At 37.4% G+C, this 15,853-nt stretch overlaps 1 protein-coding gene across 12 annotated transcripts in view; it reads left to right on the top strand.

Annotated features, from left to right (window-relative positions):
* Positions 1–15,853, top strand: part of C6H15orf41 (chromosome 6 C15orf41 homolog) — a 224,805-nt gene that overhangs the window by 45,844 nt on the left and 163,108 nt on the right. For 10 of the 12 annotated variants that reach the window (XR_004320518.1, XR_001367135.2, XR_004320520.1 and 7 more), the window contains exons 2-4: positions 4,309–4,354; positions 5,246–5,310; positions 13,259–13,319. Coding sequence is in view for 8 of the 12 variants with exons in the window: in XM_014565993.2 (XP_014421479.1) it covers positions 4,309–4,354; positions 5,246–5,310; positions 13,259–13,319 (172 nt within the window). In the remaining 4 variants the exon portion in view is untranslated. The remainder of the gene's footprint in view (positions 1–4,308; positions 4,355–5,245; positions 5,311–13,258; positions 13,320–15,853) is intronic. The other 2 variants (XM_032481544.1, XM_014565995.2) reach the window with 1 other exon arrangement.

The raw sequence follows: 15,853 nt of genomic DNA, 5'->3' as shown, positions 1-15,853 counted from the left end.
ATGGGTGAGGGGGTACGATAGATACATTTTTCTCTATTTCTTGAGCTTAGTTTATATATTTTTCCTTTTTTTCTCCCCAGTAATTTCTCAGAGTGCCAGTAATCTCTCGCGATTCTTTCTACTTCACATTGTTATGTTCCTAAAAAGAACGCAAAGTTAGTAGTATTGTTGTACCAAGTCTTGCTGTCTCGTTGAATTCCATTTTGATTTTAGAGGGAAAAAATGTTCCATGTTTCAAATTTGTGTGTAGGGGTGTAGGGGGGCTGGTGAGGGAGGGTAATGCATTGCTTTTATGGAAAACCTTCCTTGGCCAGTACTCTGAATCTTTGACCACATAGAGCCAGTGTTTTATTGTACTCTTTCACTGATTAAGAGAGACTGTACCTTGTGAGGTCTGCAAGCCTAACACTTTGTAGGAGTATCCTGCTTTATCTTCCTTGGGTTGGTTTACTGCTTCCTGAATCCAGAAATAATATTTATTTTGCTTAGAGGGTTTCAAGCCCAGTAGAGTATAGACATTGATGCATCCTAGATTCTATAGCAAAAGGAGCTTGAAAGTTAAATAAAAACATTTATTTATTTATTTGTTTGTTTGTTTGTTTGTTTGTTTATGGTCTTTTTCAGAGGTTGAGCACTTGAGGAGAGGAAGCACCTATAATGTGTAGTATCTACTTCCTTAAGATTCTACTTGCTTTAAATTTTCACCTGGGAACATGAAGACGTCCCTCTTGTATGAATGCTGCATTGCATCTAAGTCTATGCTAAGTTCTGCTCTCAGTCTTTCCTGCGCCCATTCAACCCTCTGATGTTCATTTTCTCTAATATCCTTGAGGTTACTGAGAGCTGGATGGGTCTGGAGACACGTTGAGTTAAGTACTGTATGGGGAAGCGGTTTGTTGCCTGTTTATATACCTGACATTTGAAGTCTTGGATGCAGTGTTAAATGAGGGTGGATAGTACCCCATCAATATTTAAAATCTGTATGGAAAAGTCATTCACACACAGCCATTTATGATCTCTAGGCACATCAATTTCGTGACACAGTGACAGACAGAGGAACAATTTTAAGGAAGCCAAATATAGCAGCTGCCAGCTAGGAAGGGAATTAGTAAGTGTGAAAATGGACAACCCCTTCCAAGTATTGCACCCTGCACAGGTGCCATCGTGTTGGAGTGCCCTGTCTCAGAGCCCTCCCTCCGTTGTGTCTCCTGCTTCCAGGGCACTTAGAAAATAGAAACCTAGGCAGTTTACCTTCCTTCCTTCCTTTTTGGGTTAAGAAAAAAGAAGGACATGTATTCTTTCTCAAAAGGAGTATGGAAGATGCTCAGTCAATTCGTGGTCTCTTGAGCAGCTTAGCAGTGTCCTCAAGGACTCAAGCTCTTTCCATCCCCTGTCCCACCAGCCTCAGTGTGTTGGCTTCGTCCTCACACTTGTTTCCCCAACGCTGCAATGTGACTGCTGCTGCTCCTTAAAGCCCTCTGTCACACAACTCTGACAGGGCTTTACTTAGCCATTCTAGGGGTCTCCTCGCATGCTCTTCTACTGAGACACCTGCAGGGTGAGGGGCTGAATCTGGGAGGGTAGCATGGGGGAAAAAAAAAACACAAAATGAGTTTTGAGGAGATTTTAATAATTCATCTTGGTCATTTGTGCAAATCGTGACTGTATTTTTGAATATGCAAATTAAAAGCATATATGCCAAGTGACATGTATATGCTCCAAAGCCAGGACAGTCTTGAAATAGCTGAGGATTCAGGTTATGATTTATGTCACTAGGTCCCTAAAAAAAAAGTGAGTACTGGGCAGTGTTCGAATTTTTGCTTTGTGTGTGTATATGTTGAAAGTTTCCTCTCAGCCAATTCCTGGCCACTTTAATTTTGTGTTTCCATGGCATATTTCCCCATACCCATGACCTCAGGACGTTGTCACTGCTCAGTGAACACAGCTGACAGACAGACTGTGGTGTTAAGATAGCACTGTTTTAGTTACAGAGAATCGTCTCCTCTTTAACTAGAAACCATATTCCTGGGGAACCTAATGAATGTTGCCTTGATACCAACTTGTGTGGCTCCTAGCCCATCAAATCAGACACGGGGGAACTGCAGTTGGGGGCCGGTGAGTCTTCAGAGCTGCACCCTCTATTGATATCATGATTGCCCCACTCTCCAGTCTTTCCCTTGGTGTCCCTTCTCAGAATTAACACACTACAAGAGTAGCAAATAGTACATATTGGAGTCAGGGTCCTGGTTGCACTGAAACTACTTTCCTGCTCTTTACATTGTGAGGCTCGTTCAGAACACTCCTCTGTAAGCTCAGCACATACAGGAAGAGATGACTGGCTGGCAGACTACTTAGCAAAGATCAGTTAGTTCTCTACAGCTTTGTCTGGTCAACCATACCCAAAGCCATTTGGGCTCAGGCCTGTCTTTCTGTTGTTACTGTGCTAAGTAAGTCAGTTTCTCTTTTTAGGTCTGGTCAGTTTTTGCCTCTAGTGTAAGTTAGAATTTTCTCCTTAAACCTTGTTGGCTGTGAGAAAATGAATTACTCTGTAGGCTCTATCTGTGATTTTTGCTAAATTGAATTCTGAACTGTTTAAAGAGTTTCCTGGCTGAAGACGTTATTGTGTCCTCAGTTTTTACATGTTCTCAACTCTTGACCAACTTTTTACTTTGAACTATTTATTCCTGGGCTTATTCCTCCAGCTGTCTGTTCATCTTCCCTTTCTGGGTGTCTACAAGTGTACTTCGGTTTTATTCAGTTTAGTTTCCTCCTCATTAGTCACTGATCCATGACTTATTACATGCATGTCTATTTCCATCCTATTGTTTGACACATAGAGACTGACATTTTGCTGACCATTAAATGGTTAACATAAATACATTTTGCTGTGCGATGAAGAGGGCTCTATTGTACATAAATATCTAACATAGTGACTTATTCAGTAGTGTATAAAGATTTGGGCTTAATTTTGCCTTTTTTTTTTAGGAGATGGTTGTCAGCAATCCTACTAGGGTTTGTGATTTGCATGTGAACCTCAGGCAGGCCAGGCATAATAGGAAGTTTTTATACATAAAACTAGCTCTTTCAATGGTGCCTCCCATTTTTAAGAGACATTTTAAAAATTGGACTATAATAGATTTATTTTATTCAATCATTTCTGAGTACTTTTGAGTTATTGAAACAGTCCTTTAGTAATTATTGGTTTTCCTTGATAAACATTTCTGACATTTTTTAAAACTTACTCTTTTGTAATCTAATAAGAGTGGAAAGGGGTTAGAAGTCAAATCTATGATAATATGCAGAAGGTGACAACACTGACAGTGAGTAGAGAAATACAGTGTCATTGTTTTTATTTCATTCTCTCCAGATTACCTATACTGAGCTTAAGTGGTTTCATTCATGAAAAGAAAAGTTTTAATTATTCACAGTGCTTAGGTGTACTATCAAAATTGAATTATTAATGCTGTAATTTGTTCAAATATCATTTAGAAGGAAAATATAGCAGACATAATGAATTGTTTTCAAGATATGATAAGGTAGATGCATCTACAGAGGGCATGTGGAAAGAATAGCAGTGGGCTATTGATTGCTTTTTAGAGAAGAAAATCCTGTTCCATTTCTAAATGTGAACAATTGAGAGAGGAAAATTCCCACTCAGGAAGAATGTTTTCCAGGTTGCTTCATTGCCAGGTGTTTGACATCGTGTGGAGTCTTGGATGAATACGGCTTACAGCAGTCTTAGGGAATGACGTCCCCAAGGACCCCAGCTTCTACTTTCGAGGCAGGGCAGCATCGGTAGGGATGTTTCAGTGGTCTCTGTGCTAGTTCAGGTGAAGAGCAAAGTTTTTTTTCCCCTGAATCTGAGAGAACTACAGAAGGGGTTACCTATCTGCTAACAAAATAAATTTCAGAATGTTGCTGATGAATGAACTGCATGTTTTCAGCTGTTTGTGGGATTTCATTCTATCCTTTGTTAATGAAAATAAACCTTGCCTCCTTTGGTCCCTTTTAACATAACCGCATGCTACAGATATGATTTATAGCCATTCTGAAGTTTAAGAAAATCCAGATCGTATGATAGTTTTGCTTCGATGACTGTCCGTATTTCCCCCTTTCTCTTTCTCTCTCTCCTTGACCTAGCAGCAGGAAGCCTTTGTTTGAGGTGTTCATCTGGAACAACTTTTCCACACTTGTTTTCATGTTCTGTTAGATTACAGGGCAGCAGGCCTACCTTTGAAGCTCCTTTCTCTTTTGTTTCTTTGCCGTGCACTCCAGTAATTAACTTTGTCCTTCTTTTATTTGTTCCAGTCAATCGCAGGCCACTCTGCTGAGCATCTTCTCCCAGGAGTACCAGGTTAGAAGTTTTCTCCTTTGTGAGGGTTGACAGGTGCCTAATTGAATGATGAATGTCCCTTTATTTCTTTGTAATTGAACTGCCAGCTCTCTGATTGGGTTGGAGGATGTTCTCCTTTCCACATCAAGCACCGCCTGCGTCTCAGTGGAGGCCTGCCAAGCCTACCCATCCATCTGTCTAATAACATCTAGCCTTTGCTTATTTGGTGGACCTGTAATAAATTATGCTAAACCATTATTATTCTGACAATAATAATTTCCCCGTGTTGCGTGGTTCCATGTGCTAAATGTTTGCTGACTTGCACTGTCAGTGCCGCTTTCCATTGCTGACAGAGATGATGATAAATGACCATTGCTGGAGTGGCAGAAGGCAAGAGAGGCAGAAAATGGAGTCATTTATCATGAGATGACAGGTGTCAGTCAAGTGGCAAGTCTCTATGGAATTACTTTTTGTAGTTTTCAAATAAGTTGTTTTTAAGCAATGTTCTTCCTGGTTAAAAATGGCAATTGGATTGTAAAACTAGAGTGCAGGAGACTTAGATGGAATTGAATTGAGAGGAAATTAATACAAAGGTCGAAAGAGGGAACAAGTTTTCCTTTGCCCTCTACAACCCTAAGCAAACTTATTTAGATTCAATTACTATGACCCTGTTGGCTTTTACATACATACTGTATCTTGTGGTACAGTCTGGAGACATCCCAGCCACGCAGTAGAGATTGAAATGCATAGGTTCATAGCGTAGAAGGGAAAAAAGATCTACCACCACCCAGATCCCCAAACTATTGTTTGACTTGCCCTGTGTGTTAGACATTGGGATGGAGAAATATGTCATTTTTGTTCTTGAACCTGATCTGTGACACAACATAAAGATCTTTTTATATTTTATTTCAGAAACATATTAAGAGAACACATGCCAAACATCATACTTCGGAAGCGATTGAAAGTTATTACCAGAGGTATGACCTGCCTGCCCCACTAGAGGGTATCATAGTACCTATTAATTGTAACAATAATTATGAATAAATAAGGTTAATAAAATGATTTCCTATATAACATTCCAAGGCATCTTGATTTAAGTCTGTTGTTTAAGACTTCAAGTATATTTTTAAATGATTTCACAAATACTTGGTTATATAGATTTAAAGGACATAGTGAAACTCTTGATTTACATGTGTGAAGTCTTTATAGGTAAGAAACTCAGTTGGGGACTTGAGACTTCTTGTAAGTGCATATTTTGTATAGATACATATGTTCATGCATATGTACATCTACATGTATATGTGAAAGTTCTCAAATCAATTTTTCTTATTTTGATCAGTAAGTTGAAAAACCTATTAGAAAATAAGATTGAATTTTGGTACAGTTGTATTTTGCATCATAGGTATTGGGTTAGCCATCTTAGAAAGGAAAAAAAGATACATATGAAGTAAGGACATATGGACATATAATGTAAAACTGTCAAATTTTAAGAGGGTTTTATATTTGAAAAGGAAGGTTTTAGGTATTGAATCAATAACATGTTGTCCAGGAGATATTTTAATTTCAACCTAATAAGTAGTTTCCAACCTCTTGTTCTGAAACAAAAAGAATCTTAGCTCCTTTTTGACAAAAATTTTACAAATTTCGTTTTTGTACTATGAGTGAGTCACTTACGGTAAATGGTACTGGTTTGCATTAGAAATTGTTGGTTGCTTTCTTAACTATTTCAAGGGCATATTGGAAAGGAAAACTGAAATATGCCCTTAAAGTATCACATTTAAGATTGACAGAGCAATCTTTCTGTGGTGAGAATGACACCACTGATTTTAGACGAATGGTTTTTATGCATGAAAATTTTACGAATTAAATGAATGTACAGATAGAATGTTAGTATCATGTTTTTGTAAAGTCATTTTTTTAAGAATTGAGAAGTATTTATTGAAAAGTTTTTGAAGTTAGATTTTTAATGGTAAAAGGTATGTTCTGTTAAAGAAGTATACGTACATACATACCACACACACACACACACACACACACACTCTTTTATGGCTAGGAGAGTTACTTTCTAAGAAGTCTTTGTAAAATTTGAATTGGTTTATTCGAAAGTTATAATCTCCTCAGTGAAATCAATATTTAAATTAAAGTTATCGTCTAAATCATGAGTATAAAATTAAGAATGGCCTATGAAGTGCTGTGAAGCCAACAACTGCTTTGGCATCCAGACCCTCCAAAGAAAGACTGAAAAATGATTCACATGTCAAAAAATACATTCTTGTTGTTAAAATTTATAGTCTTAGGCTTTTCATATGAAAGTATGGTTCAATATCCAGATTTTGAGGCTCTATAAACATGAGCAAAGGAAAACTGAGCATTTTTTCTAGAAATTTGGAGATCTACTAACAGGCCATGGGGCATCCTTCTGATAATCATTTTTTTAATTGTAAAAAGGCCATTTTAATTAGATGATTTCTAAGATCTCTAAGTACTACTTGTAAAAATTTTAGTTTCATTCAAAAGTATATTTAATTACTGAAGGATGAACATACTTTATTGGATTGTCTAGGTAGTTTGGCCAGAAATACAAATCTTTCCTTTAAGTATGGTTACTCGATGAATGGTTGAGTGGGTAATAATAAAAATACAGAAATAATATTTGTATGTCTTTACATTTAGTTAAATGTGAGAATCCCAATCATTTCAAGGAGTCCCGACAATTTGAAACAAAACCGAAGTTAGGCTGCAATGGGCAGATTAATAGGAAAGCAGTCTGACTAGTTTCTTACTTTACCACCCTGCTTCCTGACTTTTCTGCCCTGCACTTGGCGCTTGGAGACGGGCTGTTGTTACCTTTCAGATGGATTGATCTCATAGGCCACTTGTTCTAAATATGCAGGTTGAATGTCCCTGCATTCTCCAGGGTAAATTGGCCTTAAAAGGTTTTTGTTTTCCAGCTGATAAGAATAAAGGCAAATTATATCAAAACATGTTTAAGCAGTTTGACAATCTTAACAATTTCTTCATATTTTTCTTTTATAAAAGTAATACTTGCCTTTTGTGAAAATTAAGTACATTTGTAATGCTCTAAAAAAGAAATGAATGGATTGCCCATAATTGTGGCAGCTGTAGATAACCACTGTGGTATTTTTCATTCCAGTCTTTTGTCAAAGCCATTTTTATGTAGATGAGGTCATACTGTATATGCAACTGTGAATTCTGAATTTTATACTTGGAAAAATGTATATGACATAATATTTTGTAGAAAGCTTTTTGTAAACATTTTGATTGCGTAACTTCATCATATGAAGATATACCTCACTGAATTATTCCTCTGTTGAACATATATGTTTCCAATATTCTGATATTATAAATGATACTGTGATAAATATTTTGGTGCATGAGTCTTTGCATTTTAGATTAATTTCTTAATATTTCTATAAATGTAATTACTGGTACAAACAATGAACATTTTAAGATTTTATGTTGTCAAATTACTGTCTAGAAAGGTGATAATGGTTACATTTCTACTAGCAATTTCAGAGAATTTCTGTGTTTCTGCATTCTTGCTAGCATTGAGATGATCTCAGTTCCGAATTTGAAGTCTGTATTTAAGACCATACATTCCACAATGTGTTTCCACCGTGGTTAACTGAAACTTCAAAGTATCCAAATAGCAGTAGAAAATGTTTTTTTGAATTATTGAGGAAATTCCGTCACTTCTTCGTGTTGTGCGTGTGTAGACACAGCTTGAGTGTTCATATTGAAAGCAACTCACTATTCTTTCCCACTGTACTAATGGCCTTTTATTTCTAAACAGGAAGCATACTTGGTAAAATTTATTTAGATGTATCTGAATCGGTGCACATGGGCAAACACACACACACACACACACACACACACACACACTGACATTTGCAAGTTTCCTCATCACTAGTAAAATTTAGAAATACTGTCTCTCATCTCCTCCCTTTTCTCAGCCCACACTGTCTGAGGGGCCAATTTTATTGGCTTTGGAGAATCAGACCAGTTGAATTTCATTTAGATGTTCACATGGAAAAAAGTTTAGTTCATTTATGTTATTGGCATTACATGATAAAAATAGTATCTGAAAATTTGAACCACTTTTTTGTTTAATTTGCACCATTTACTTTGCGTTCACTATGTCCCGTCTCCTATGCTAGGAACCAAGTATAAAAACCACAGTACCTGTCCTCAGCTGCTCTGTTCAGTGAGAAAGTAGCTGCCTACTTGGAGATGTGTTCCAGAGATTTTTGAGGTAGAATCAACAAAGGTGATATTCAGATGTAAGCTTAGTGAAGAATTTTGGTAGGTTTTTGAAGTTGTTATGGAAATATTAAGAATTTAATAACTTTGTCTTGTATTTAAAATCAGTATATATTATTTTTAATCTTAGTTATTAATGGATCTTTCATACTGAAAAAAAGTTATAAAATGAACCTTCTATGAAGATCTTTAAAGGATGGTTTCACCACCAGATACACATTTGTTAGCCCTCCTGTGGCAAAGCTTGGAGGATGACATACAGGGTCTGCAAAGTTTTAATTTTCAAGTAGGCATCAGGAAGATAGAACAGTTCAACCTCATGTAGTGTTCAGGATTACATCTTTATATCCCAGTTACAATTCACACCTTTGCTAAGGCTCTGTTGGATGAAGGTTCAACATTGATTTGTGTAGCCCTGCCCCAAGGAGGGAGAAACAAACCATTTTATAACCATGTGAATAGTCTGTGCTATAAGTTTGCACAAGATGCTCTGAGGATGGAGAGAAGGGTCGCATTAGGAATTTCTGATTTATGTCCTTAGTGAATATTTTCTGTAGTAGCATGCTCCTTTGATTGTGTATCTAAAAATTTGAGTAAACCTGATCTGTCACTTGAAATGGGGGACAATTAAAGTTCCCAGAAAGGACAAATTTAACTTCAAATTAATTTAAATTTAATTTCTTTTCCCTAGTGCTTCTGAATTGTTATAAGGTATAGTTGGGAAACGAATACATTCAGAAGCAGCTCTACCCTTTCCAACATATGAGGACACCTCAGTAGGCTTTGGGAGATCAGCGTTCCATTTCAGAGATTTATTGCCTACCAGCTAAGAAAGCCCAGATGAGTTCCATCAGTGCTCTGGGGTTTGGTTTCTGTATTTGACCAACTGGGAAGTCTTATCAAATCCATAACTGGGAATTTCTACTGTCTTAAGTATGAGCATGCTTCAGATATTATATAGAGACATAGTAGGTTATTGTTGTTTGACCATCTTCTGTGTCTTTAAACTTAATAGATGTGTTCTATTGGTCACTACCAGGGTAATGATTGATGCAGCGTTTTTATGAAACCATAGAATTGAACTCAAAACAACAGTTTTCTGACATAGGCTGTGGTCTGGACCTAGCTACTCTCCTGTTCTTTCCAGTCAGCCTCTGAGGAGAGACTCTGCTCTGGTCACGCTAGAGCTTCTCCCAGCTCTCAGGTACCCCGGCACGTATGTTGCTGACATTGGCACTTACTGTTCTCTTCCTGGGAATGTTCCTCCTCCCGTGGTTTCCTGCTTTCTTCCTACAGGTCTCTGCTCAACTGTCACTTCCTTAGAGAGGGGGCTTCCTGCCCAGCCCATCTGATTTATAGTTTATCATGGCATATGTCATTATATCGTATATTTAATTCTCTGTCTTTTTCTTATCCATCTCTAATCTCTGTGATGGCAGGAACCAAGGAAGTTTTGTTCCTTGCTGCTTCTTCAGAACCTGGAATAAGGCCTGACACATAGTTAGCTCTCAAAAATATTTGCAGAATAAATGAATGTCAAGTACAGAATTGTAAAGACATCCTATTATCTGTATAGGCTTAAATACTCCCACCCAGAATCCTTAGTGGACGTGCACTCTGGTTAGTTGGTCTGACTCGACAGAGCTGATTGGTTATTCCATGAGCAGACCTCTCAAGTTCAGTGGAAAAGCTGTAAGTTGACTTGAAGGTCTTAGCTGACCTGCTTCCCAGGGATCTTTCTCTAAACCACACTTGCCTTGTTTGTTTTTATTTTTGTTGTATTTTTCCAGTGGTCCTAAAAATACTTATTTCCCAGTTAGATTCCTAAACAATTTATTCAAGAAAGAGCCCATAAATGGAAAATGGATTTGCTAGAATTACTTTGAAGTTATAATGATCCTGAGACTTTTCCCTACCTTCAATAATTTGATTTTATTCCATTTTGTTTATTGGAAGTCATACATCTTTATAATCATACCTATGAAATAATATAATTTAGTATTTGCTTCTGGCAGTTATAAGGAAGACCTCATCTGTTGACTTTGATTTTTACTATCAAGAAAATGTTGTTAGTTTGTTCAGTCAAAGAGTTACTGTGGAAGAAATGTTCATACCTAGTTCTATTTTTGCCTAATATGGCTTTTTTTTATGATGCCAACTTTATTTTGTGCATTTGTGTCAGAATATTTAGTTTACAAGTTTCAGGGCTCCCTCAAATTGTATAATTTGCTTTGAGAAGCTCACTTAAAATGTAATTTTTTAAATTAAAATTGCATTCAACATCAAACTTACCTTAGGTAACTTTGGACAACTTATATCTGTGGACAAAGCTAATAGTGGTTTTTTAAACAGCACCTTGCCTGAACATGACTTTAAAGAAATTAAAAATATATTGAAAAAATGTATCTGACCCCTTATCTGATTACTTTAATTGCACCATTAAAATATTTGACTTAAATTATTGGGCCATTCCAGTCGGTGTACTGTTCTAATTTCTCATTGTGTAGGCTGATTTGCCTGTCAGTCTGCATGTCTTGTTCACTGGTCTTATTTTTGTGCAGTAACTAAAGGTAAAGGACTAGATGCACTGCTGTGTAGAGATTCCACGTGACTGTACCCTGTTGCACTTAATCAAATAGCATGTGGGGATTTATAATCTTTACAAGCCTACATTGTTTCACAAAATAAATATCTCATGTCAAATGCTATATAAGCATCTCAGTTATTTCTGCTTAATCCTGTTTAGGTAATAGGGACAGAATAAACTGTGTGTACAGGGCACCTGAGCCCTTAGCTGCCAATAGCAGCTTGTTTCTGGGCTGATCACTGGACCCGTCCTAAGGGTCCAAGGTAGTCCTCACCACACCCAGATGTAAGGTAGGCACTGTTCTCCTCAGTTCATATTTTAAAAATAAAGTCCTGCTCCTGAGCTGGAATTTACACCAACTGCCTACTAATCCTAACTTGGGGCCCCCTCCAGTTATTAGGGACCGAAGCAGTTAGACGTGGCCCTTGTGCGTACGTGCCCTTCAGCACATGCTGCCCTTGGACCCAGAACTGCTGCACATTGCACCTACGCCCAGGAGAGATCGTTTTGCCTAGATCTGGACTACGAAGGAGTGATTGTGCATTTATTTAGGTGCCTCTGCTGTGCCCCTCGAGGCACAAAACCTAACTCACCTTCACAAAACCCTGATATTGCGAGCTCTCTGGGCCACAGCCAAATAAGCAGTTGGCCCTAAATGGCAGTTTTTCTAAGTAAGCCACGAATATACCCTTAAATCGTCGAGGCCACAGCCAGATTCTCATCTCCCCTCCCTGCAGACACCATCCTCGCAGCAGTTAACTGAACGATGTCTCCCTAAGGCACTTCAGCCCTGGCTCTGACGGCAGAGCCCTGAGTCCTTACAGGCCCTGCTCCCCGGCAGTCCGGTGCAGCCGTGGCGCTTGCGGTTAAAAGGGCTGCTGCTGCAGGGAGCAGGGCTCAAAGACAGCGTGTTACTGTTACAAATTACTTAATTACTCTTTTTTTTAAAGAAAAACATGTGTATAATATAGTCATCTACTATAAACCAGGAACTGTGCTGGGCATAATAAATTGAATAAAGTGAAAATTTTCTACCCTCATGAGGCTTTCAACCTGGGGATGGGTTTGACGTGGACAAGGAACTCATCAAACACAATATTCTGGGTGAAATGATGGAGAGATGATCAGGGTGCTCCTCGGTTGCGTATGAGGGACACTTAACATACACCCGGATCGTGGGGAATTGAATAAAGTGATGTATAAGCTGAATCATGAGTTATCTAGGTGAAGGGTCAGAATGGGGAACACTGACTAGAGGTGAGGCTGGCCAAATGGGTAGGTAGGAGCCAGAGTATGAAGAACCTTACAAGAATTTTTAAGTGGTTATAATTTAATCTTGAGATTTGATGTGGAGCTTTTGAAGTGTTTTAGGAAGGATAATGGTATGTTCAAAATTTTTTTTTTTTAAATCACTCGGGCTTCCATGTCTGGGATGGATTTGGAGAGTTTTTTTTGTTTATTTGTTTTTGTTCTTTTAGTAGGGTTGGAGGATGGGGAGAGCTGGAGGTTATGACAAATCCAGATAAGACAGTGGCTTGTATTGCCTGTTAAAGGTGTGCTGACCCACTGATGAAAAGTCTCTTCCATTTTTTTCTTAATACGATGTCAACCTATGTTGACCAGTTCAATACCAGTTCAATCCTATGAACTGAAAGTAAATAACAGGTGATATGGGTGCATGGACGCTTTTTTCTCAGACTTTCAGGGTAAACATATTTCCTGTCAACAAAGTGGTTGTGGTATAGATAAAGCCAGGGAGATAGGGTTAGTTCTTTTCAAAATTACCTCCATGCTCACTTTGCATGTTAGGAGGGGAAAAAAAGGGAAACCGATGCGCGATACCTCCTGCCCCCAACCTCAGTTAGTTGCCAGTGGTTTTGAGGTAAGTTGTTTTTGTTATTCTTTTCCCTTCAGTGCTTTCCTATGACAGTAGCGTACTTTAACTAGAGCTGAGCGTGGCGTTTGCCCAGGAGAAACGTGTACACACAAGGGATGCTGACAAGTCTATGCTGGTCTTTTCTTGTCACTGCATTACCACTTGGCTCTGTCTTGTCTAGGTATCTGAATGGAGTGGGGGAAAATGGAGCTGCCCCAGTGCTCCTGGAACTAGCCAATGAGGTAATGTTATTGTTATTATTTCATTTAAACCTACATAAAACCTAAGGGGCCAATCTGGAGAAGCTTTGCTTAAAATTATAATTAACTTTAAAAAAAAAAGATTTTGAAGTGCATTAGACATTTAAATTGCTCCCTGGTCTCTTTGTACTTTTAATAATTGGACAAAGAACTTTGTATATTAATAAATCAGTTAACATAATTAGTCTGGTTCTTTTAAAGTGAATGTGTAAACAGCTTCTTGGTTTCTTATTTTGTGGGAAATTTCAGCCAAACAGCTCAGGACATGCTCTTCTTCAGATGTGTTGTCTTAGTTTAGTGTGAGAAATACCTGTGTCAAGTAAAGAGATGTTTGCCAAGAGAATCTTTGCTAACTGTTATAAAAATGAGGAGGGAAATTGTATACCTAAAGATGTAACATTTACTTGATTCATTTCTTTGTTGTTGTTGGCAAACTTTTATTATAATAAAAGATACATGCCTTATAGAGAAGTCTTTATATACAGAAGCATATTGTTCTTAATAACACCAAGTATGAAGTGATTTATTGAACTTATTTGTTAACTCTTATCTGCGTCTGTTTGGGGAAACAAATAATAGTCTTCCATTTAAAAAAGGAAACCCTTAAGATTTCCCGTGAATGAAGAAGCTGTAAAAAGTTCATAATAGTTGCAGAGAGCATACCGAAAAAATAAAATATTTAATTCCTAAACTTTAAAATATTTATCCACTGTAATAAGAGCAATACAATATTTAGTCTGACTTGGAACTGCTTATGCAAACCTCACAGGGATGGAATGAAATGTACACTGTTTTTGTGTTGCATTATAATGGAAAACATAGAAGCAAGGCAGAAAATGTGTGTTTGCATTAAAGATGACTCGGTACTGTGAGCATTAAGTGTTGCAGGAGCAGCAAGTTCTACATGTTATATTAGCAAGGAAGAATGGCTCTGCTCACAGCTTCTGTCTGCTGTACACCACTACAGTCAGCAAATGAGCAATTACCCATCACTTACTAGAAGGTTTTAATAGTCTAGGCAGTGTCGACACAATCTGATAGGAGAGTTAACATACAGAAAGGATTTCTCCCCTCCTCCTAGCAAAACTTGTGTTTTATTCTTTTTTTTTTTTTTTTTTTGCCCCCTAGAGCAAGGTGGTTTTGAAATGTCTCCAGACTTGTTTTCTATGAGTCGATTCTGTTAGCAACCTGAAGTATCTGAGCTGTAACTAATTTGGAATTTAGTGAAGGTCCTTTAAGAAAAAGAAGAGTGTCCTTTATGGGGGAAAAAAACATTCTTGATAGAGCGTCTAGAAAAAGTGTGATGCAAATGTGGTAGTCATTTTTATAGATGATGATATTGATGGCATAAGTTTTATATAGTAGCAATTTATATTCATTTGAATTTTTAATGGATATTTCTGTTGAGCTTAGCTTCTTTAGCTGACCTCAACTTCCATCCTCGTAAGATGGAAAATTTTAACCCACTGACACATTTTCTCCTGTATCAATAAACCTGTTATTTACCATGCCTATGTAGCAATATTTAACCAAAGAAAAGAAATAGTTATTTAAAGTGTTTTCTCTCCTTTGGCTGCAGATTAGTGCAGAGATAATAGCAGTTTCTGAGAGATTGCTAATGCATTAGGGAAATTTGGGAATGACTGGTACCAGATCATGGCTTCTAAATAGCCAAGCTGCCATTTTTATGTTAGTTAATACCTAAATGACATATGCTTGCATCTGGTGACAGTTGATGTGATGGTAATGCTTTATGAGTCAATATATATTTAATCAGTGGAAACTGTAAAAACTGATGAGAAATATATAACATTGGTACATTACAGTGTGCAGCAGCTCTCAAACAAGAACACTGTATTATTGTTGATTTGGTGGATAGGGACTCTGTGGTCCTCATTGATTTTATAAATGTCTTAATACTAATTTTCCTATTTCAAGGCTAAAAACAAACATTTTAGGAAATCTTACTTTATTAGTAATTATAAGATCAGTCATTCTGTTCTCTCCACACAAATATTTTCAAGTGAGATTTGAAGCACTATGAATTTTACTTACATGCTAAATTCTGACATGAAGCATGATGGCCCTATTTCAGAGAAAGATGGACACATGATTAATATGAAAATTAGGGAGATGCAAGTACCTGAACTAATAAGGTAGTCCTTATTCAGGCTGGACTACCTTCAGTAATTTCACCATTTTTCATGTGTCAGCTCTGATGTGGGTTACTAGGAATAAGCAGCTTCGTGGAAAGCATTTCTTTCTACTTGGGGAATTTCAGGGCATCCAAGTACATACATATTTGACAAAACTGTTCATACAAATGAAGCCAGCCTTTTTGTCTAGTTACTAAATCAAGATAAAATTTTGGTATGAATACAGGACTTGAAAACCTGTCAAGAAAAATTCATGGTGATAATATATGAGGAACATTTGCTATTGTACACCTGAGGTAAAAAGACTTGTTTTAGGGGAGCATTACTGCTCTGGAAACATGCACGCCTATTTTCTGGTGA

The sequence above is a fragment of the Camelus ferus genome, chromosome 6 (genome assembly GCF_009834535.1).
Source record: "Camelus ferus isolate YT-003-E chromosome 6, BCGSAC_Cfer_1.0, whole genome shotgun sequence".
Lineage (NCBI taxonomy): Eukaryota > Metazoa > Chordata > Mammalia > Artiodactyla > Camelidae > Camelus > Camelus ferus.
The sequence above is the reverse complement of the archived record's forward strand: the minus strand, read 5'-3'. Positions and strand labels throughout refer to the sequence as shown.